We start from the raw sequence: 23,739 nt of genomic DNA on the forward strand, positions 1-23,739 counted from the left end.
GCAGCTGCCTCTTCTCCTGACAGATGCTCAGCGAGCCAGTCCTCCAGCCACTGCCCAGGAGCTGCTTCTCCACGCACAGTCCCCCCTTCCATGGGAGCAGGTGGCAGGAGCCCCACAATCCTGGCTCTGCTACAGGCACCGGTGCCAGCTCTTGCAGTTTTATTTTTTAGCCCCAGGCTCCTGCTATTAAGTTGTTTCTCTTCGAGCCCAGTGATCAAAACTGCCTTGAGATCGTCATGGAAAGTTTCTACCCGTGAGGGTGGGGGAAAGCTGGCAAAGGGGACCCCTCTGCACTCTGCAGCCATAGAAACCAGAAAACAAAGAACGAACAACTTGGAAGCTCCTTGCGGCAGGAATCAGCTTTGTGTTCTGCCTCGGTACAGCCCTTAGCCACATGGGGTTCCACTCTATGACATGGGTTGTAACTAACTACTACACTAATAGCTTCCTTTTTTTTTCTTTTTTTTTAAAGGCCCATGTGTTTAAAAGTAATCTCAATGTGTAGGGGCCTGACTTCAGTAATACTGGGAAAGTCACATCAGTGCTGTGCACCACTTTCACTTCTCTGCACTACAAGGATAATCCACATCTCAAGGGCACATGGGGTGATTTGCTTCACATTTGTAAAGCACTGCGACAAGTTACTCCTTTTCTGCACTCCCCTAGGAGAGAAACACATGGCTGGATAGCAGGTGTAAGGGACATACTATTACAAATCCCTTTACATGAAAGTATGACTGGAAGTGGGCCTAGCACTGACTTCACAAGAGCTCACTTTGAGGAGTACAAGAGACTTCTCCTTTGCATTTCCCATCATCAAGAGCAGTCTTCCTGTATTATTAGTATGCTACCACCATTTAGGTAGTCCCCACATCCATTAGGAGCTCTTTGGGACAGGAATCTGTCATTTATAATATGGTTTGTGAAGGGCCTAGCACAATGGAGTTCTATCTGGTTGTGGGCTTTAGGTGCTACTGAAATAAGTGTTTAACAGACACCCTAAGCCTGCACCCACTTACATGGTCATAAGTTAAGCATAACTCTTCAAGTAAATGGAATTAACAGTTTCACACTGGTATAAATTAAGGAGAATCAGGCTGCGTCTCATAAGTTTCACTTTGACTTATCCCACCTTAGATGTTATAGGTAGAAATGTAACTGTAAAAGATTGAGGCTGCAGTTAACAAGCTGTTACACAAAACAGATGACTGTTGCAGAGGGTAGAAAAAATCAAGTTACCTTGCAAACATTGCAAAATGTAAATTACCCAACCGTGATAGATGCATAATGAGATGATCAAATAAATAATAAAAACTTTAATTACACAAAGACATATTACAGTGCAACAGTGAAACCTGTTAAACATACACAATACTTTCACCCAGCATTATATTTTAGAGCAGGCACTGAGTCGTATCATTCTGTACTCCCACTGCGACAGACGTAGGCAGTCAGATTCCAACATCATGGCTTTCAAACTTCCCAAACTCATTCAAAGATTGTATTGTGTTGGGACCCCCTTTATTTCAGCACATCAGTTCCTCTAATACAATGGAAGCCCTGCAATGTTCCACTCCTAGATTTCTTCTTGCAGACTGGCATGTAGGTATGGGAAAGTTCAGATCACACCACCATATATAATAAAAATTAAGATTGGGCCTGAGAGAGTGGCAAAACTTCAAAATACTCAGTTATCTAGAGGGATTTGCACTTGGGATAAAGACATGCATGGATTTCATTAGGAAACAATTATACCCACTCATCAGTCTACTGATAGGATGATCATCTACTGTACATAAAAACCAGCAACATATCAGAAAGGCTGGGGGTGGGGACATCAAGAATAAATTGACAATATGGTAACAGATGAGCAAAATTCAATGGAAATACTGTACTACCACAAGTTGTCACAGCAGAGATTAACATAGTCACTCCACAGCTGATAAATGCCCTTGAGCAGAAAAAACAGTCCAAATGAATATAACCACAAAGGGTTTGAAATGCTTTATCTGCCAAAAAAGATACACGTTTTAGCCACTATAAGCTGATTAGTACAATGTACTATCATTTTGTTGTGACATCCCCCCCAGTGGAAACCTCTCCCTGATTCAGATCTTAAGGACTGATTGGCTATATTGAGGCTTGATGGTTTAATGAAAGTGATCAATTACATCTGAACTACGTGGAGAAGAGGAATAATCCAAAATGGGCACAAAACAGATGGCTGGAGATGCCAGGTTCGTGCAGAAAAACACAGGAAAACAGATTCCTGCAGAAAAAATGTAGGCACAAAACTGCACCACTTGTAAAAGTTAAATCCAGACTAGCTGAACTGCACATCAGTCTGAAGGGACACTTAACTTGCTATCTAGTCAGTTTCAGAAGGGATTGCGGTTTCAAGTACCACATGTCTCAGGCTATGTTTTTCCAGAATGTTTAACCTCGCACAATATATTTAAATTTGACACTTTGCATATAATCATTTTTACTGTTCAATTACCATCACTTTCTTCGTTAGTGATAATCTCTCCTGTTGCACTGTGAAAGCAACGTTTTTATATAGGAGTGTTGTGAAAGCACAAAAATTGGCAAGGGGACCCCATAGGCAAATGCAGAACCCGAGGGTTTGTCTACACTGGCACATCATCGGCAAAACTTTTGTTGTTCAGGGTGTTAAAAAAAACAACACCCTGCCGAATGACAAAAGTTTTACCAATGAAAAGTGCCGGTACGAACAGCACTTTGTCAGCAGTAGAGCTCCCGCCTGCTGACAAACAGCAGCTACACTACGTGCCTTTTAGCAGCATGGCTCTTGGACAGACATGTCACTAAAAGCCTTGTAGGGTAGCCATAGCCACAGCCTACTTTCAGTTCTTTTTCAGTTGACTAGGTTTCAAGGTGAAGGCATCTCTAAGGTTTCTTAAATTTGACAGTGCTCCTTAGATACATAAACTCAATAAGATAGTGCCCCCCCCCCCAAAAAAAACCCTACCTTCTCACTTGTTAGAAATTGTCAGATACTTTGATGTTTAAAAAAAAAAGGATCCTCATACAACCAATCTCCCATTTCCTTCTACAGCTCAAGACACGGATACTATGCAAGTGAACATTCCAGTCTCGAAAGACAGGATTATAACCTTCACTGCAGAAGCTGCTATTATGGAATGAGCAGATTTCAAACGCAAATACCTTTCAATGAGGGAAAAAAAAAATCAAAAAAAATCAGGGTGCTGTTTGTTGAATATGCTGCTTTGAGTTGGTTTGTCATTACTGGCTCAAGTGTGAAATGGGTCATTTGACGAATCCAGCACTTTTCAGTTGCGGAAGCATGTAGTGGCATTACCAGCCTCTGTGTGCTGTTTGAAGCCTCTGCTGTTTTATTTTTTAAAAATTGTATTGTGCTATATTTAATCCTTTATGGCCAGATTCTGCCCCCAAATCCACAGACTTCAGTGACAGCCACCTGTATGGACTTGAGAGAGGAGATTCTGGCCATTTGGTCAGTGCTTTTCAACTCGTTCAGGATGAGTGTCTGGCAGCTGTAGCACGGTGTCTGCTCTGCATGAGGGGACGTATTCCAGGTCACTCAATTCAGTTATCTATCAAAGATAGTTAAAAAGAGTAACATGACTCCAGAGTATTTGAAATCGTTTCCCACTAGAAATCAGAAGTCACCTGTCTGAGTTAAGAAAACCTTCTGTTTTCAAATGAAAGAGGATTTAATTTTTCATGGGATAAAATTTCAGTTTACTTACAGTCTTAAAGTCCACAGTAGGACTATAATCTTTTGCTATATTTGACACCTCACCTGCATATCATTTATGATGTTTTATATGTACATTATATATAACACACACAAAGCAGGGTGTCCTCCTGCAGCATGCCCGGGAACAGAACTCACGATCCCAGGTAATTTGAACAAAACTTTCTCCACATTTACTGGTTTAGGACCCACATTTTTTTCCCTGCAAGTTCATGTGGTTCGATTCTTAATGTTGATATTCTCCTCCTGCCCCATCTTTCTAAGGGACCAGGCTTTTATATCATATTACGGACTATAGAGTATTGAAGAAGGGAGTTCTATACACCATGCATTCGTGCACATAGCTCAGAGGAGAGCAGAGTCAGGATAAGATGTTGGAGGTACCAGCTGGCCTTCTTACCTTGGCCTAGTTCCTGACATGGTACCCATCACCATGGTGTGTTAGCACCTCACGCATGTCATGGTTACCCTCATAACACGCCACATGAAGAGTACTACTTTCTCCATGTTATAGAAGGGGAACTGGAGCACAGTGCCCAGTGTCACGCAGGGAGTCTGTACTTTGAGCCTCTATTCTGTGCCCCAGGGCTGGCTGGGCTCACTCTATCCGCAGAGCAAACCAGGAGCTCCTTACGTCTGTGCACATGTGGGGCTCAGGGGAAGCCCATGCTCTACTGAGAGCTAGAAGACAGGTGAACAGCTGAACAAGAGGCGGACAGCTGCAGTACAACAGGGTCGGCCCCAAGAACTCCTCATGAAGGTAGTCAGATGGATGAAAACAGGCAGCCAAGTATCAATCTGTGATACACAAATCAGTATTGGGAAGTAGTCGGTTATCTGTTCGATCTCACTGAGCCCCCACCACCTCTATTAACGAGCTAGGAAAAGCAAGACCTGGGAGCTAGATTCTACTCTTGATCCTGGGATGCACATGTCTGGGGTAACGTGACTAAGAACAGAATCTGAGCCACTGAGTACAGGCTTGTGCTGCACAACTTGATTAGGAGCCTTAGTTTGGTAGGAGACAAGCCATAGTTTGGAATAAGCTTTTCTCTACAGCAAAAATGGATTAAAACCCCCTTCTTCCCCAGACACAGGATTTTGATCTATTTTGTAGTAAAGAACCGTTACTCAGTAGTTGATACATGCACAACTATCAGGTGTCGATGGAAAGGCAGAAGCAATTTTCCGTCTTGCATTCTCTGTTAATTAAAGCAAGTTCAGCTCCCACTCCTTAGTCACATCCAGTTCAATTTGCTCCTAAAGACAGAGAAGTTGAGCATTTCCATCACTCTCTGGATTTGTTTGTGCCTAAAGAAATTAAGGGTGGGGAGCAGCAGACATTTCCACTGGATGTAGAACGTTTACACTCACATTTGCCAAGGGCACGAAGTTAACCAGTCAGTCCCTCAATACATGTCCTCCCCTCCCTGCCCCACTCTGACATTAAAAAAAAAAAAAAAAAAAAAAGATGATTAAAACCTGGATTAGGAGCCATAATTTCCATTAGCCTAAAGAAACAAACAGCTTAAATGTTACTCAACTCTTGTGAGCATCAGAACACCAGCTCTGACACTTGGAAGATGTGTGAGGAAGTGAAATAGTTTCCAAGAATATACAAAAATTATGTACAAATCTATTTAGAAAGTGGTAAGCAAGGTCTTAAAAATCGATCCAGGTATTTGTTACTCTCTTCCCTCATTTTTTTAAAAATAAAAAAGGATGTTTGAGAAAAGTTTTACTATGTACATATATATTATATATTTTTTCTACCTCTCACAGTACCTCTGTAATTAGCAGACTTTCCACCAGGCGGCCCTGCTAGAGTTTGTACATTTCCCCCCATATGGAAATTTGGCAAAATTAAAAGATTAAAATTCATTTCAAGAATAAACTTTTTTTTTTTTTTTTTTGCTTAAACCGATAGTCTTTAATTTAAGAGAGATCAGGAAATTGTTAGGTTTCACTCACAGACCTGGTCGTCCTTGAATGAATTTTTAGTCAAAAACTTTGCCATACGTTTTTTTTCCCCCCCCAAACAGCAGCAGAATGTTGTGTTGCAACAGATCTGAGGAAGGGACTGCAGCTGCTCTTGATTCTGTCCTCTGCTGTGAAACCACAGAATCCTGTAATTGAGGGAGACCAAGGAGAACCCCAGCTGTCTCTCTTTCACTGAGCTTTTAACCAAGGTCTGAATCCACAGGGTTTGTAAGATGCTCTCTCACTCACTGTTTGCTACCAGTGTCTAGAGTCCACAAGCTCTGGGCGGAGGCTCAACTTCTTCAGCGTTTCATATCCCACCACTATGACGATGGTGGAAGGGGTGGCCGATATGATACGGGCGGAGAGGCCTTTAGTGAGGCCCCACGGGCCTTCCTCTGCCATTAGTTGCTTGAAAGTAAGAATGATGGAGCTCTTGCCTTCCACCTGCAAAGCCAAAAGTGAAACCGTTAAGAGAGGCAATTGCTCAGAGAGGCAACGGCAGATAAAACAACTGCATCTGTGGTTGCATAAGAGGTTGTTCTGCAATAAGATGGGAAGATATTGCACTCTGTCGAGCTTCTTCAAGAGGTATACCATTAAATTGCCTTCTGGTTTTAATTTGAGGGGGAACCATAGAAACTTGAGCACCAGACCAGACTCGAAGTCCCTCTAATCCGGTGTCCTTGCTTGGATAGTGGCCAGAACCAGCTATTCCAGAGAAAGATGCAAGAAACCCCAAAGACGACTGTAACTGGGACTCCACAAACCTGCGGTCAGACCCTGCCTCAGTTTCCCCACTCCCGTGTAAGCTAGAGGCCAGCTCCTTGGCCAGCGTGTCAGTGAAGCTCTCACCAGTGTCAATATTTTGTTCCCTTTTCCAAATAATCCATTTATTCAAACACAAACAGAGTTCATCCTCACACAGGTAACTCAGGGATTGCCACATAAACCCTCCTAAGACCTACGCCTCAGAGGGCTTCTTCTGCTGCTGCTGCCTATCCAGTGGGATCCTGAGTCACGTCTTGCTAGCGTGGCAGGTCCTTTCCCTAGCCCAGGGTTTCCTGTAGGAGCCTCTGCAGCACTCCCAACTAACTGAGCTGCTGGGATTTTCATCTCACCACCTGTGAGGCAGCTGATTAGTCACACGTGCAGCTAACCCCAATTCCCTTAAAGGACCAGCCCACCCTGTGACAAGGCAATTACGCAACAACCTGCCCACAGAGGAATTTAAGCACTTGCATTATTTGATGTTTGCTGCATCCCCCTATGCGTTTACATTAGAGACCCCACAAGCCTGGAGGTTTGTCGTGGGACAGAATTTCACTTCCTGCTGGGTGCTGCCCACATCCCCAGAGGTGGCTGCCTTTCAGCAGTGCTACATGGATATCATTTGGGGATGAAAGTGTGCAATGCAGGTGTAAGTTATAGGTTATTCTGGCTGGCTCCTTCTGCTCCCTGCCTCACAGCAGCTCTTTTCGTACCGATGCTGTTACAGTCTGGAGAGCAGAGATGGGAGATCAGGAGAAGTGTAGAGGAAAAACGAAATATGAGCTTTGACCAACAAGAACAGCGTTTCATAGGGGCAGGAAGGGACTGAAATCAGGTGGGTATTTTTGTGCTCATCAGGTCAGGAAATAAACCAAATAAAATACACTGGAGAAGCAGGCTGGTATAATTAAATCTAAACTCTGCCAGGGTACTAGCATGGATTTCATGACTATTGTGGATAGAGATCTTTCCCCTGAGAACAATGCTATAGATTCCCCTAGAAGTCAGTCCATAGCACGGTTACATGAAATGTACACAGTATCATTTCTCTGTTCATACCAGTCCGGGAACCCTGTGACCAACAACAGTCTCACAACGTGGCTGTAGCTAGCAAGGTTCTGACTCCACTCTGGACAAGCCTTTAATGACATTAGAACAAGAGAAAAAGCCAAGGGGTATTCTCCCCATTTTACAGACAGGGAGTGTGAGGCACAGGAGTTTTTAAGACCCAATATGCAACAATCCATTGGAACACCTAGAAATAAATGCTAGAAGCCATTGAGAAAAGAGACAAAGTGACTTGCTCACACTTGCACAGATCAGTGGCAGAGCTGGGACAGAACTTATGCTTTGTGACTCCCAGTCCTGTCCTCTAGCCTCTAGACCAAATTACCTTTAGGCTGAACTCTTACCTGCACGCGAGCCCTGATGACGTCCATGGGGTTGGTCAGAGTGGAAGCCGTTGCAGCTGCTAGTGGCCCAGATATAGCTTGGAGGAGGAGGTGTGGACAGTCTTTAGGTGTCAGGCGAGAGAGCTGTTCTGGGAATGGGAGGGAGAATAAAGTTACAGACATGTGTATATATGTATATACTCAGCTGTGCCGTACCTCCTTCCAGTCAGAACTCCCAGCATTCACCCATACCAACTTCATGGGGTAGGAGCCGTGTTTTACGGACAGGAAAATTTGTTACATACATATACACTGCTTACGTGCCTCAATGTTTCTAGGACTAGCTTGTTCGCTGTAATATAAAGACACTGCACACTATCTGCAAAGATTCATATTAAACTGACTGCTCCGTAGGCTATTTAAGTCTCCAGAAGGGTAGCACCTAGTGAATTGTAACACTGCTTCTTGCAACATCCCTTCAAGTAGAAAATGACGCGTTCTCTAAAGAGCTTACCACATTGTGGGGACCATAGCTTTCTTCATTCTGGTTTTACATTTTGGTATGTTAAGTAACATCATGTGTAGTTTTTAAACACACACACACACACACACACTTACTTAATGGCCGTTTCTTCAGGAAAGAGGTTGTTTATCATAGGATCATAGCAATGTAGGGCTGGAAGAGACCTTAAGAGGTCATCAAGTCCAGTTCCCTGCCCTGAGACAGGCACACATAAACCTAGACCATCCCTGACAGTGCTGAGTAGAATGGGACAATTACCTCCCGTCTCTGACATATGACACACCTGCTAATATACCCCAGAAAGGTATTAGCCTTTTATGCAACTGCATTGCCCTGTTGACTCATATTATGTTGTGATCCACTGTAACCCCGAGATCCTTTTCAGCAATACTGCCATCTAGTCAGTTATTGCCCATCCCGTTTGCTGTACAGGTTAGGGTGAACAGATGTCCCTATTTTATAAGGACAGTCCTGATATTTGGGGCTTTTTCTTCTATAGGCACCTATTACCCCCCACTCCCATCCCAATTTTTCACACTTGCTGTCTGGTCACCTCGTATAGGTTCATATTTTAAGATGTGCTTGTGTCTGCTTAGAAAACAAGGAGAGAGCTCTAGAGACTATATTGGCTGCAAATCCAAAACCATGGATCATTTCTACTGGTGTACTCTGTGCCTCAGGGCAGGTCGCATGACTGTATTGACAGATCAAGACCAGTGTGCTGTGCAAAGATATAAACTAGAAGCATCCAGAGCACCAGGAGCTGGAGGAAAGGCATTGTGAGCCTGTGTCCTGGAGGCCTCACCACCTTTCTGGGAAAGCTGACCCAATAACAGAAGTTAAGATGATTTTTTAAAAATAAATATTCAATTACAAATGATCAAGCTTCGGAAGGAGGGAATGGAGCTTATCTGACCTGTGTATAGTCTATGTCCCCACCCTTTAAAAAAAAAAATCAAAACACTATTTCAGCACCTATACACCTTGGAGATTTTACAGCCCAACACTGCAGTTTGTGTTGAAGTAGCAGCTGGATGAAACAGGCAGAGCAGATTTCAAAAGCAAGGATAGCAGCTACTGGGAAGCTCAAACCAGAACAGCATCCTGAGAGCTGGAGAAATAAAAGCTGTAGCATTAAAAGCAATGGTGCCGATTGTAACCAGCAAGTGGTCCAAGACCCACATACTAAGGCAATTCTCTGCATCGTTAACATGATCTGCCAACTCTGAGGAGTGAGCTGGACACCTGGGATGCCTGTATTTTTAATGGTGGAAAACCCTGAGAATCAGTGAACTGCATTGCTCTGTAATCTGTTGCAGCCTGTTACAGTCAACTTAATTCAATCATCACTGCCAACAAACCCCCCTTCCGGAATGATACACCCACCAAACAGCTAGTGGGAGACACAGATATCAACTGGGCTAGCAACTTTACAGTCTGCTAACAGCCCGAGTGTCTCCTGTATTGTACAAATTAGCTGAGTTTGGAGGCATTCTGCACAGGAACTATGATCTCCTGAAAGGTACAGCTTTGTTGTGTAACACAGTGGTTCTCAGCCAGGGGTACGCGTACCCTTGAGGGTGCAGAGGTCTTCCAGGGGTACGTCAACTCATCTAGATATTTGCTTTGTTTTACAGCAAGCTACAGAAAGAGCTCTAGCAAAGTCAGTACAAACTAAAATTTCATACGACTTTATACTGCTCTATATACTACATACTGAAATGTAAGTACAATATTTATATTCCAATTGATTTATTTTATAAGAATAGGGTAAAAAGGAGAAAGTCAGCAATTTGTCAGTAATAGTGAGCTGTGATGTTTCTGTGTTTTTATGTCTGATTTTTTAAGCTCGTAGTTTTTCAGTGCGGTGAAACTTGGGGGTGCGCAAGACAGATCAGACTCCTGAGAGGGTACAGTAGTGTGGATAGGTTGAGAGCCACTGGTGTAACATTGGGTTTAAAACCTATTGAACACAAGCACATCTTGTTTAGATGCCCAGCCGCATCTGAACTTGCTTGTAGCTCTATTTCCTGGCTCTGCTAAGGGATTTCATACCCTAGAAGTCTTTTTGAAGCCTAAAGGGACCCAGATTCCACACTTGAGAAAGCACAAGTCACACGTATGCAGCAGTTTTAATTTTCAAAACATTACATGAACATCAGCTCTTCCACACTCCTGCGTGAGAGGCAAGTCTGATCCACATGTAACTCATGGGGAAGTCCAGGCAGATGTGCCAAGTGTCTTGCCCAAGGCCACACACAGTGTAGAAGAGCTGGGATTAATGCTTACTTTTCTGGCTCGCAGTCCTGTGTTTAGACCAGTGGTTCTCAACCTTTTTCTTTCTGAGGCCCCCCCAATGTGCAGTACAAACTCCACAGCCCACTTGTGACACAACAACTGTTTTTCTGCACATCCAGTATATTAAAAGCCAGGGTCAGTATTACGGGGTAGCAAGCAGGGTAACTGCCTGGGGTCCCACATCACAGGGAGCTTCGTGAAGGTAAGTTGCTCAGGCTTTGGCTTCATCCCCGGGCAGCAGGGCTCAGGCTTCAGCTTTCTTCCCTGGGCCCCAGCAACTCTAACGCGGGGCCTGTTCTCTGATTTATTTTGGGGGACCCCCTGAAACCTGCTCACAGCCCCCCCGGGGGCCCAGATCCCTGATTGAGAACCACTGGGTTAGACCATGCCAGTCCCTTGCCAGAGCGGAGGTCTATCAATGCTTCGCTCTCCACTGATTAAAGAATGTGATCAAATGGGATACAAGCCACCTGATCCAAGAGATGATGGCTGCTCAATGCTCCAGGGAACAGTCATGCCTCACCGACCTGCTGTCTGCCCGTGTGCCTTGTGGGGAAAAACGCCTTTCCAGCCCCATGTCAGTTCAAGTGCATGCGTGTGAATCACTATGGCTGGGACTCTGATCTCATTTACAGAAATAACAGCCCTGCTCTGAGATGTTTGGGAATATTTATGTAAAAATAATTCCCAAACAAGGAGAAGAGGTGGACTGACCCTAGGAAAGCTGCCCTCCTATGCTGCCTAGGGTCCTTAATTACCTTGGTCAGTCCTGGCCTGGACATCTTTCCCAGGATGATCCTTTTCTTCCTCCCTCTCTGTTGCATTCCCCTCTGACTTCTCCTCCCCAGCAGGCTGTGTAGGGAGGGTCTGACAGGACGCAAGCTGCAGCAATTGTCATTGTGGGGCTTGGGGTGTTGGATTTCCCGCCCAAGCCACAGGCTGCATGTTGTGTTCTAACTGCCCCATGACGCGCACTAGATAACTAGACCGTATTCATATAGCCCAGCAGGGTCCATTCTGGGCAGTTAGACTGCAACACATCCTGCGGGTTAGGGGGTGAATCCATCACCCCAAACCCTAGACAACTGCTGCAGCTTGCCTCCTATCAGAGTAGCACTGTGCAGTGCACACGTGCCATGGGTGGTGGAGAATAACGTCAGCGGCCATGACACTATTTCCTGTGTTTGTTGGACCTCAATAGCAGTGAATGAGATGCACACATTAAAAAAGTACATGCTTACAAAATCAGCTTGCAAAATTAGTAGACTGAATTCTGAATTAGTAATTTCATAATTACATGCAATACTCCTGGGGGAATTTGGCGCCACTGCGCAATGCAGAATTTTGGAGCACTTAAGATTGTGCGTGCAGAATTTTCTTTCCCCCACATAAATGGGCTGTAGTACTGCTTGCTGCCACTGGGCCTGGCAGACCCCAGCTCACACACAGAAGACACTGCTGGGTGGAGGGAGAGAGAGCTAGAGGGTTCCTGGCAGCTGCAGTTCCCAGCATGCCCTGAGGGTAGTACAGAGCAGCATGCAGGAAACTCCATGCAAGCCTGGGACCAAGCATCAGGCTTTGCCTCTGGGTCCCTGGGCTCTGCGGGGGAGAGAGGACCAGGTGTCTGGGCTTGGGGGGCCACGGCTGAGCTCAGGGAGGGGGGGGCAGGGTATCTGGGCAAGAGGGAGCCCCGTGGCTGGGCTGTGGGGGGGAGGGAGTGTAGGTATCTGGGCTAGGGGGACCCTGTGGCTGGGTTCTTGGAGGGTGGGAGGGGGTTCAGGTGTATTGGCTGGGGGGGTGTGCACAGCTGGGGAGAGGTTGTCTGGCCCCCTGGCTAGGCTTGGTGGGGGAGGGAGACAGAGAAACAGGAGCTGGGTCGTCATAAAGGTTTCTTTAACTCTATTCCTGGGAAAATTTGTGTGTGTGTCTGCATTGTTATAGACATACTTGCAGACCAGTATTTTGAAATAAATTACCAAAATAATTGAAACTGGTGTGATTATGAAGTGTTATTTTGACAAATAAAATTTGCGGAATTTTGCTGAATTTAAAATATTGTGTGCAGAATTTTTAATGTTTTGGCGCTGAACGCCCCCAGGAGTAATGTTAAAAAGAATAATAAATTTTGGATTACTGAAAATCAGGGAGCATTGACATCTCAGCACTCAGACCCCAAAGTGCCAAGTAGGTGCCCAAGCCAAGTCATGGCGGAAGCCTCCGTGTTTCACCTACCTGCATAGAAGTGGTAGAAAGGCCACCATACCGCACTGTTGGGAATATAGGTGAGCAGAGAGGCCACGTAGCCCCTGTAGAAGCCTCTCAGTCCGTCGGCGTTGAAGATCTGTACAAGGATGTCCTTGGTCTGGCCGAAGACCACGTTACGTTTGCAGTTTTGGTACCGCACTTTGAACCTGCCCATGCTCTCACCCTCGCGCTGCATCATGAGGTGCTGGGAAACGACATCTATGGGCACCGTGATGCTCTGCGCCACCAGGGAGGCTGAGCCACCGGCCACCAGCGACTTGACGACGTTGCTGTTGTTGTATTTGGAGACGTACTTGCGGGTGAGCTCGTAGGTGGTCACGTAGCACTGGCCTGAAATCAGGGTGAAGGTGTTGACCAAGAAGCCCCGGTACAGTCCAGCTGCCCCTTCCGCCCGTAATATCTTCACAAAGGCATCGAAGGTCCCGTTGTAGAGGCTCTTGCCCTTCTGGACCTGCAGCCGTGTTCGGATGAGCGTGAAGGGGTAAACGCTCACCCGGATCATCATGGTCATGCAGACTCCGAACACATAGAACTTCTTCTTGTCCAGATGCTCCCACTCGATGATCGGGATGTTGCGTTTGTCCTCCATAATTCCCTGGAATGCAGGGGAAGAAAAGTTAGTGACCATCAGATACTTCCCTCCACCTTCCAAAGGAGGACTTTTTGGATTAAGCCTCCTTTCTCCGCTGGGCCCTGCAGTAACCTTCCTGCTAGCCAAGGGCTGGACTAAGCCCGCTTAAGAAACAGTCGTTATTATAAACAATGATGTTGGTGGGGCCTGAGTGAAACAAAGGTCCTAGCCTCTTGGGCACCCAGCACCCAAGCTCTGATTACCTGGGGGGCAGTGATGGGTAAATCTGAGGATCCCAGAGTCTGCTAGCAGTCAATGAGAAGGCAAGATGTTGCCATTAACAGATGAACGCAAATAACCAGAAGGTGGCTATAGGAACTTTGCACATGAGGACCCACCTGTCTTATTCAAGCCTCTTGAGCATAGACGTGCCTAGGTGGTCACTCAACAGGATTTGCCATGAGGACCCATAGGGGTGTTGCTGAGTCTACCAGCAGTTATCCCTTGACCCAATTAAGAGGTACACAATTGATTTTCCCTAGCTGCCATTTTCTGAGATTAACCACTCTAACATATTACCAGCAGAAAGCGGATCAGCTGCCCAGATCATGCTAGTCTCCAGCGGGGTGGATAAAAATGTATTTCAATTTTTTTTTAAATTTAAATTAAATACAGGTTTACTTTTTAAAAATAAAATTGAAATAATGACAATCTACAGTAAGGCCTACATTCATTGTAACCTATTAAAAGAACACTTTAAATACGAAAAATATTAAGTAGTACAAATTTGCTGACAAGTTTTAAGGAAAATCAAACCACTGAACTGGTGCAAGTCATTGGCTAAGCACCCGGAACCAGAGTATGACGTGCCAAACCAGTTTTAGACATATTCAGAAGATGCAGAGAAAATATTTTCTTCATTTCAGTTTGTTCAACTAGTTCAGTTCAATGACTAGTTCAAAGTTAAGAAACCAATTGGGAGCCTCCTCTTCCAATCTATGAATAAAAAGTAGGTGTGAGAGGACAAACTCTACTAGTTCTTGAAGGACAGTGACCAGAAATTATCAGTTCAATTCATTAACTACAGATAATACTTCCTTTGTTTAATAAATCAGGGCAAGTCTACACTACAAAATTAAATTGACCCAAGTTAGGTTGGTGTACAGCCACCACAGAAATTACTGTAGTTTTTCATGTCCACACTACGCCCCCTCTGTTGGTGGTGCGCATCCTCAACAGGAGCGCGTCTACTGATTTAAACTGACAGCATGGGGCAATGTGGGGCACTGATAGCCTGGAGACCCACCACTGCGCCTGTCAGCCCCACACGGGGCAGAGGGGCTCTGGCATGTCAGCCCTGCACTTACAACCCTTGTTGCTGCCTTTGACAGCCTGAGCAGCATCGGACACTGCATCAACTTAACTACCTCGACCTAAGCATTATGCCTCTCACAGAGGTGGAGTTATAAAGTTGGTGTAGCGGGCAACTTACAACAGCAGGACCAACGTTGTGGCATCACTGATGCTTACAGAGTTAGATCAACATAAGGTGCCCTACGTTGACCTAACTCTGTAGTGCAGACCAGGCCTCAGTTAATTTCAAAGGCAGTACATGTTTTGATAAACATTTTTTCCTTATGTATCCAGTGCATTTAGGGTAGTTTGATTTAATAAAAAAAGTTTAAATGCTGTTTTTGTGCATTTTTAATTCAATATGAATTTCCAAAAAGAGCTTGACTCTCATCATAAGTAAAAAAAACTAATCTAGCAAGAAATGCATCAGTCACCATTTTCTAACACAATAAAAATGTAAAAATTAAGAATCTCAACAAGGGTACTATAGAACTGCTTAAATAATTGTGCATAGATATGGCGTATCCTTCTGATTAGCAAAAAGAAGCACCACATATAGTGCAAAGGCCACGTTTAACTGCAAATCAATATGTTTTAATGATTACCAACCAATGAAAATCAATCTTTATGTAAGAAAATACAAATGGAAAACGTGACTTAAATCAAGGTTTCCTAGTTGATTTAAATTATGATTAAAATCCACCCTGCTCTCCAGAATAAGGGAGAACCTACCCCTAGGGAGAACCCCTCCCTTCATGTATCTTGACTTTTCCTTTGGAGTAAAGCATGGGTTTAAGCCAACTATTCCAGCTCTGGTATGACATACTGAAATCTTAGGTATGTGACCACACCACTCTGTGCCTCAGTTTCCCCCTCTGTAAAATAATGCTTACTGACCTTTGTGAGATGCTTTGCGATCTATGGATGAAGAATTAAATATTACCTCTTACTGAACATGCAGAGCAGGAAAATTGTTTGGCAACCAGGGCAGCTTCTCCCCTGTCATTCTGAGTTCACTGGTGCAGCTGGCGTTCAGGATCCTACCCTTCAGGTCCTAGGCTGTCTACAAAAGTAAACGGTGACATGTTCTGAAATCTCTGAACAAGATATTAGCTTCATTGCATGAATCACAGCTGTTTTGTTCCATGCTCCTCTAATTTTTCCCTCCCGCTCACTGATTGGAAATGCAAGTCAGAGGGTAAAGTTAAGAAGAAGAATTAAAGGGAAGAGGACGTGAGACCACAGATGTAAACAAGCACAGAATTATGCAGCACCGCTAAAGTGAAGGCAAAGAGCCTGAAAAGAAAATTAGCAAAGATCCCGGTTCAAGGAGCCCCCAGCCAAGGAGTTGCAGGTTGTCCTTTGATGAACTTTGCTCATTTTAACCACAATCACTTTTGTTACTAGATAATCTTCTCTGGTGCAATAACCCTGAAATACCCGTTATGCCTCCAGCTACGGCTGCACTAGCAGGGTCAGGGATCAGAACGGAGTTTCAGTACAACACAACGGGGCCACATGGACATTCATGCCACAGAGCACCGTGATCTCCAGCAGCAGGACACAGTAAGATGCTACTCACAATTCAGTTCCCATCTTCAACCCAGCCGACCCTATTGAACCCAGGTCTCCCTTCTCACCTAACCACCCACCATCTGATCTCCGCTGAATTGCCCGCCATGCCATAAGCCAGTGAGTGCCAATCTTTGTGGAGATGTTTCTCTCTGGGATAAGATTCTGAGCTGTTCGTCCCACCTCCCACTGAACTGTTGTTTTCTCACCTGCTGCAAAGTTTGAGCTGATGGTTTGGAGCAGACCTAGCTCATTGGAGAGTCCGGGCACTCACGAAGGAACAGGAGAAAGGCAGCAGGGGCACCCCAGGACAACGCCCAGAGGCACTTTGCTGAGCTAAGATGGGAATGCTAGAGCACAAGTCTTGGTGGTTGGGAACCACTCCACTGTCAGCAACCTCCTCAGCTGATAAACTCTTTGCCCTCCCATATCTGACGCAGTACTGGATGTGAGGGCAAGGGAGGAATTTATTACAGGAAAGGATTTTAGCCTTTATGCACTTGAGATCATTCAAAAACACTCGCTGTGGAGATGCTAAGAACAGGGATGGTACAGCACCCACTCCTCCACGCCAGTGACCTGAACTGATCTCTGGTTTCATAAACCAAAAGGAAAGCTCACAATCTGTATAAGAGATAAGAAGAGCGGCCAATAGGTCCCCCAGATTTCTCACTAGAAAGTCTGTTTACTATCTCAAGTAAAACCACGGAAGACAGCAAGTGGAGCTACCCACAGGTTCCCTTAGTCAGTTTCTGACTAGCAGCAGAAACAGATGATATTTGATTTTCATACAATTCCTGTAAACTGAAAACAACCCCCTTAAAATCAGTGCTGAAGAGGTGGAAAGGTACAATGCACAGGCAGCAGCCCTCAGTGACAAGCACTCCCGAAATGCATATAAATGAGAGATTTGACAGAGAGCCATGGCATCTCACGGGCTTCTGTGATTACCCCCCTCTCAGGTGCCACTACCTCTGCCCCATGCCCTTGTATCTACAGGCTCCAAAGCATCATACTAAGGTTAGTCACGTAGCAGTGGCTTGCAAGAGAGCTCTCCGAAGTTGAGGATGCTCCTCTTTCACGCTGAAGAGGTGGCTGGTAGTAGGCCTGAACCATGAAAAATGTGTTTAGATACATTCATAAACTCTATAGGGAAAAAACCATGAGCGTAATAGCTTGGACTTCTATAGCACCTGACCTATCATCTCAGGATCTCAGACAGGATTTGTCACATATCCAGGTATAGACCAGTATTGTTAGCTCCATTTTACAGACATGGAATGAAAAGTACATAGGTGAGGGGATTTGCTCCAAGGTCCCACCCATACTTAATCAGTGGCAGAGGAGGAACAGAACTCCGGCTTTGTGAACAACTCCGCTCTTCTGCCTCTAATGCCTGTGCTCTGACCACTCAGGCTGGGCGAATGGAAGGCCAATTTTGCCAGTAAGGCTGTTGGTGTCACTAAGCATAACCCTACGTAACTCGGGAGGGTGGAAGGCCACAAGAGTATGGAGCCTTCCTGGTTTTAGGCCTCAGCAGACAAGAGTCCCTCCATGTTTGAACTTTAATCGACCTAAAAGGCCAGGTGTAACAGCCGTTATCAGTTGCAACAGTTCTAACTGGTCTAAAGCAGAAATAATGAGGCCTGTGCACCTTTAGCAGAAGGACAAGATAACTTGCAGAAGGAAAACTTACTAACGAGCTGCCGCGGCCAAGATTACTTAATGCACCTGCGCTTACGTAATTGCTACAGGGGGAGGAAGGAGGAGGAGGGAGGGGAAACGGGGGATTGCTAGTCAGTGAGAAAAGTTCTCATGGATATAAAGGAACAGACTGCTTGTTTTAGGTGTGCTTGATCTGAGTCAATCTCCCTGCACCGCTTTGAGATCTCAAATAAACTTGGTTTGCTTCTCCCCACTGGTGTGTTTATTGGCGCGGCACACCAGGCGACGGACCCCCCCACTGTTGCTTGGCCTCAGGCAGTTATCTGCCGGCAACAGTTCTTGGCGCCCAACGTGGGGCATTGAGGCTAAAATTAGCCTTGCCTGGATCCCTTCTGGTGGTCGACGGATCGCGGCGACGACCGACGCCCAGTGCGCACCGGTGACTTCACCGGGGGCCTCGGCGGAGACGCGGTATGAGCGACCCCAGAGGGCACAACGCGCTCGAGTAGTGGAGAAGCAGTTGAGGGCGACGGTGAGGAACCGGTCCCTTGGATAAGGTAGGAACAGTCCAGTGGTCTGGATTTTTGCCTGTTATGACCTGGGGACGCCCAGTGTCACCCTAGGATATGGGGCAGGGACAGAGTACAGGCAGGGTACGGTGTACACCCTTAGAATGCATTCTAGCGAATTGGGAAGTGCTTGGATCAGATCCACTAACTAAAAGCAAACTAAAAAGTTCTGTATAGTAGACTGGCCTCAATATCAACTAGAGGACCAGAAAGGTGGCCACCGGAAGGATCACTTAATTATAACATGATCCTCCAATTACTCCTGTTTTGTCAGCAAATGGGTAGCTTCTGAAGCTGTTTGTATGGAGAGCTCTTGTAAAAATACCCCACTGTAGCTCCAGTTCTTCCCTCTGTCTGGCACAGTGCAAGGATCCAAAAGCAGGTTAGGGATAGTGCAGGGACAAAGGAGGGACATGTTTAGAAAGGGGCGACCCTATGTCCTAGTGCACTCTCTCCCTGTTGTAGCTAAAAAGCAAGATCAGATGCAGAATGGTACTGGGGGCCAGTGTGAGTGACTGTTACCGGAAGATGCCCAGAATACCCTGTGAAGCAAAAGCTCGTGACCAGGACTACTCTAACGCAAGCCCGGTAACTAGTGGATCTTTAGGAGGTCCAACCCATGGTGGGCTGACTTGGCCTGGCATCGTCCGGTGAGGAAGCTGCCTGGGTCTAGAAGTGTGTGTACCCATCTTCCCTCCCCCTTTCCTTTCCGTGTGGGCTACTGACAGTCTGATCATCTCACTGGATGCAATCAGAGTAAGCGGCGCCGTTTCCCAGAGACTAGCCGACGCTCTTTGCTGAAGGGAGGTGTAGGAGGGTCGTGGCCATCCTCGTTAGCCTCTCCTGTGTGAGTACCCTGTAGGGAAAAATCCTTAGTTTATGAGCCGCGAGCGCGGACAGGGCACCCTCCCTGTGTGTGTAAGTGGAAAATGGGTGGGGGGTGGGGGCAGTCTAAACATTCCACCTCACCTCCTAGGGTACCCTAGCATATTACATGTACGTACATTATAGTTCAACAACCTGCAGGTATTTAGAGAAATGGAATATTTACACACGTGAAAATCCATCTAAACAATGCCCACTAGAAGGTACTTCAATCTAGATAAGATCATACATCGAAGAGGAGCGTTTAATCACCAAAAAGCCCTGACACAGCGTGAGCAAATTTGTCTATTGAGGAAAGGAACGGGTTAATTTAAAAATCATCTTGGCCTAGGGATGAAGGGGGGGGGGTTGCTCTGCGTTCAGGGTCAGGAATCGGCGCAGACTGTGCTTGGTGCAGGGAGGGGCTGCTTTCGGCCCCAGCTGGCTGTGAAGGAAAAAATATAGACAGAGGCGAAGCAAAGGAAATACAAGTTACAGAATTGAGAATACATTTGCAAAGCTTAACTGTCCAGTAAGATCCAACAGTGTGCCTTTGTGACCCTGGAGTCGGTGTGGCTTGGTGACACCAAAGAAGCCACAGGCAGCCGACCTGGACTGGAATCTCTGAAAGAGACGCCACAGGAGATTCCAGGGTGTAAGAGAACAGCCCTCCCAAGAGCAGAAGCATGTTGGAAATTCTGGACAAGCTGTATACAGGATAATCTCCTGTCCACCTCTCCCCCTTCTCTGAACATTATACACAGAAGTGGCCAGTCTGGACGTACGTGTGTGGGTATGAAAGGGGCTTGGGGCATTAATATTTTCCTGAGTGATGTGGGAGCGTTCAACACTCTCTGTTGTTGTTTTATTAATGAAGCTTTAAAATTCAGTTATATGGTGTGTTTTCTTTACCTTCCCCCAACGATCCTGTAGTGTCAGCCTGATCACCTGACACGAGGGATAGATTGGTAACAGAAATTTGTCACAGTTTGGTGAGCAATTAAGAAGGGGGGAGCCCTGCAAAATTTACACCATCTATTTGTTTTACCCTTGTTATTTTGTGTTTGCTTTGCTTGGTACTGTTGGTGTTATATGTTGAGAACTGCATGAGTAAAAGTGAGTCCTAATAGGATAAGAAAACGCTATCTGGTTCTGGTTCTGTTCTGTTTAACCGGTTACTGTTGGTTTTTTTGCTCTGTTCATTTGGGCGTTAGGAGTGTGGGCAGAACTGAACCTCTTGTTCGTAATTCCTCGGAGTGGAAGCCACGTGTGCGAGAAAGTTCTGAGGTTGAATTGAGATCCTTCTGTCCCGTCCCCTGTAGCGGTCAGTGTATAGAAGTGGGAAAGTCTGGCTTAGACTGTAATTCCCTCTGCTCTCTGTGTAATTCTCTTTTCTGTTTAAGTGTCAAACAGATGAATGAGTCTCTGGGTAAACCCTCTAAGAATAGTCCTTTAAATTATATGTTAAGTAAATGGCCTTTGCCCAATGGGCCATGTGTTTTTGTCCAGGTGGCAAGCCTCATGAAGGAGGACTTGGGTAGTCTTGTGAGTAAGAATGTTTAAGGGAAGAGACCAGGAGGGATGGGGGCTAGTTGAGAAGCACACCCTCCTAGCTAAACTGGTAGTGGAACAAGTTGGTGCCCATGGAAGGGACGGTTCAGCAAGAAAAGCAGGATCGGGCCCAGGCGGGCAGGCAGACAGAGAGATTGGAAAACAGGTTGGAACACTTTAAGGGTGTAGTGGAAGGAAGGAGTCAGTAAGTGTAAGCATGGAGATTTCAAATACCTAGGACTTACTTGGAATGGTGATTTAAGTTGATAAAAGTGGCTGTTGGGAGACAAGCAAGTGATTTAAGGGAGAGTGAGAAGTTAACTCTGTAGTTGCTGAACGAAACAGCAGTTGAACTTTGTAAAAATGCTAAAGAAGAAAGTTCTTGGTGTCTGTGAAATGTTTGTAAATAAATTCAGGCAAAGAAATTATTGGATTGCAATCATTTGATTTGGCTATGAACAATTTAGTTGAATTAGCTGAAGAATGTATACAGTGTCATGTAATTGAAAACCTGGGCTGCCTATGAAACAAATACAAGAAACTATGGGGTAATTCCTCTGTTTTGCCTGAAGCCAACAAGAGTATTTGTATATTTCAAGTGATGATTGTCTGCCCAGAAGGGGTGGGTAGACCTCTTTTTTTGTCTTTCAGATAATCAGAGAAAACTGATGCCAGCTGAACAGCATTCAACGTACCATGCATTTACTGGCACAATAGGAATCATGTTTTGTGTTCTATGTTCTGTCCTGTGGTGTTTGTCTTGTGGCCAGAATTTTTGTGTTTAATATTTTTATAAAATAGTCTAGTTTAAAATCAAACAAAAAGGTTAAATTAAAATGCAGATATTTGTTTTGTTCAACTTGGAATACAAAGTGTTTGGATAAATCAGGAGAATGTAATATACTAAAGTCTAATGCATTTCCTTAAGTAAGGAAAAGAAATTTCATTGGCCAAACTGTTAATTGCAAAAATTGTTGTTAAAATTTGCATACCAACAGTCTTTGAAAGCAAAGACATGAAAAGTTAACCCACTCCCCATATTGTACATGGGATCTTTCTGGCTACCTCAGATTTCTAGCCAGAGGGCTGGGGATGGTGAAAGGCTATTGGACTAGAGGTTGTATTGAGTGAACTCCTCAAAGTGGGTGTGCTTGTCCTGGCTTGTTGCTCCAAAGCTCTGTAATAAGGTTATTTTAGTAAAAGGGTGTGTGTGGCATATATTAAATAATAAGACTAATGTACTGTATAATGACAATGTTTATGTCTTCATTGTTGGGAAGAAGGTGTATAAGTAAAAAGTGGAAGTTTCCTTTGCAGGTTAAAAGAAGCCAAGAAGGGAAGAAGGACAAAGAACAGAATGAATTAACTGAAAAAAAATAAAATAAAATAGCAAGCTCAGGCTATAGATAAGACACTGACTCCATTCAAGAACACTGCTCACAGTTAAGACTTGGCTAACAACCAGGAAAAGGAGGGCTTGAATTTGCCCACGCAGCTATGAGATTTGCAAAACATTGCCAGGCACTAATAAAATGTGTTAAGTTTCTTTTCTCACAGGTAAAGAAGGGCTACCCAAAGACTCTAGCAGCCCTGCCACTCTTTGGAACCAGGTGATGGGATTGATGTAAAGGTCCACCGACGAAAGTCTGCTCTGGCTCCACCCTGGAAAGGCCCTTAAGTCCCGGTGACTACCAACATCGCTGTAAAATGTCAAAGACTGACTGCATGGACCCAAGATTCTCACTGCAAAAAAACCCCTCCACATCGGGAGAATTCTCCTACTGATGATTAGCTTATTTCACCTTCTAGCTCCACTGTGCCTTTTGGACAGCAGGGAAAAAGTACAAGGTGAAGTGCTAGTAACCTCTCCCTTATCCACTGACAGATCTACTGTGCCTTTGAATTTTTCTAGAAGAATCAAAACCATTACAGGGTTATGTGCTAGTAACCTCTGCCCTGTAGGATGCTGCACTACAACTGTTTTGGGAAAGAAGGAACACTCACTCCACTGAAATTGCCAAAGTCCAGGAATTCCTGACTAGAAAGGACATTAAGAACTGATCCTGGTGAAGAAACAAAAAATTATACACTGGCGGGAGGACATTTGTGGGACCCATGCTTGAAAATGTGGTATTGATTGGAGCTTGGGGTTTATTCTACAGGCTGCGCCCTGTGTCCTGGAGAGTGACTAATAATGCAACCCCCCTCCTATGCTATTAATGTCGATGCCTTTTGAAAGTACCTGAAAATAGTTAAATAACAGGTGTATTATAGTACTACACCAAGGAAAGATGGTATTAAATATCACTGAGGCTGGGAAGGCATTGCAGTGGGATCTAGTATGTTTAGGAATTCGGGATTTCCTGAATTACCAGCTGATGGCCATTTGGAGTGATCTTGAGTACCAGACGTGGCCCACTGCCCTTACAGACGCATCAGAAATACCATCTGATTTGTGATCATCGAGACATACGTGGACACTTCCTGGGTGGAAGTGTGGCTTCACAGGGCGGGGTGTGCGCCTTTATAGGGGATGAATGCTGTACTTATGTCCCAGAAGACGCACAGGATATTAACAAGTACATCCTGTCAGCCAAACAGGC

General features: G+C 45.1%; 1 protein-coding gene and 1 long non-coding RNA gene across 6 annotated transcripts in view; one reads left to right on the forward strand and one right to left on the reverse strand.

Moving 5' to 3' along the window:
* Positions 1–1,301: 1,301 nt before the first annotated feature.
* SLC25A44 (solute carrier family 25 member 44) overlaps positions 1,302–23,739 on the reverse strand; it is a 28,376-nt gene continuing 5,938 nt past the window's right edge. Inside the window, exons 2-6 of one of the 5 annotated variants that reach the window (XR_007770622.1) lie at positions 15,859–15,978; positions 12,959–13,586; positions 7,927–8,054; positions 5,549–6,190; positions 1,302–3,599 (exon numbers count right to left, since the gene is read on the reverse strand). Coding sequence is in view for 4 of the 5 variants with exons in the window: in XM_050930922.1 (XP_050786879.1) it covers positions 5,999–6,190; positions 7,927–8,054; positions 12,959–13,580 (942 nt within the window). In the remaining variant the exon portion in view is untranslated. Of the gene's footprint in view, positions 6,191–7,926; positions 8,055–12,958; positions 13,587–14,410; positions 14,559–15,858; positions 15,979–23,739 lie in introns of those variants that run through there. The other 4 variants (XM_050930922.1, XM_050930923.1, XM_050930921.1 and 1 more) reach the window with 4 other exon arrangements.
* Positions 18,650–22,523, forward strand: LOC127038339 (uncharacterized). The gene is made up of 2 exons (XR_007770623.1): positions 18,650–18,709; positions 21,757–22,523. It is a non-coding gene; the product is annotated as an uncharacterized LOC127038339 (long non-coding RNA).

This window comes from Gopherus flavomarginatus, chromosome 20, assembly GCF_025201925.1.
Source record: "Gopherus flavomarginatus isolate rGopFla2 chromosome 20, rGopFla2.mat.asm, whole genome shotgun sequence".
Classification (NCBI taxonomy): Eukaryota; Metazoa; Chordata; order Testudines; family Testudinidae; genus Gopherus; species Gopherus flavomarginatus.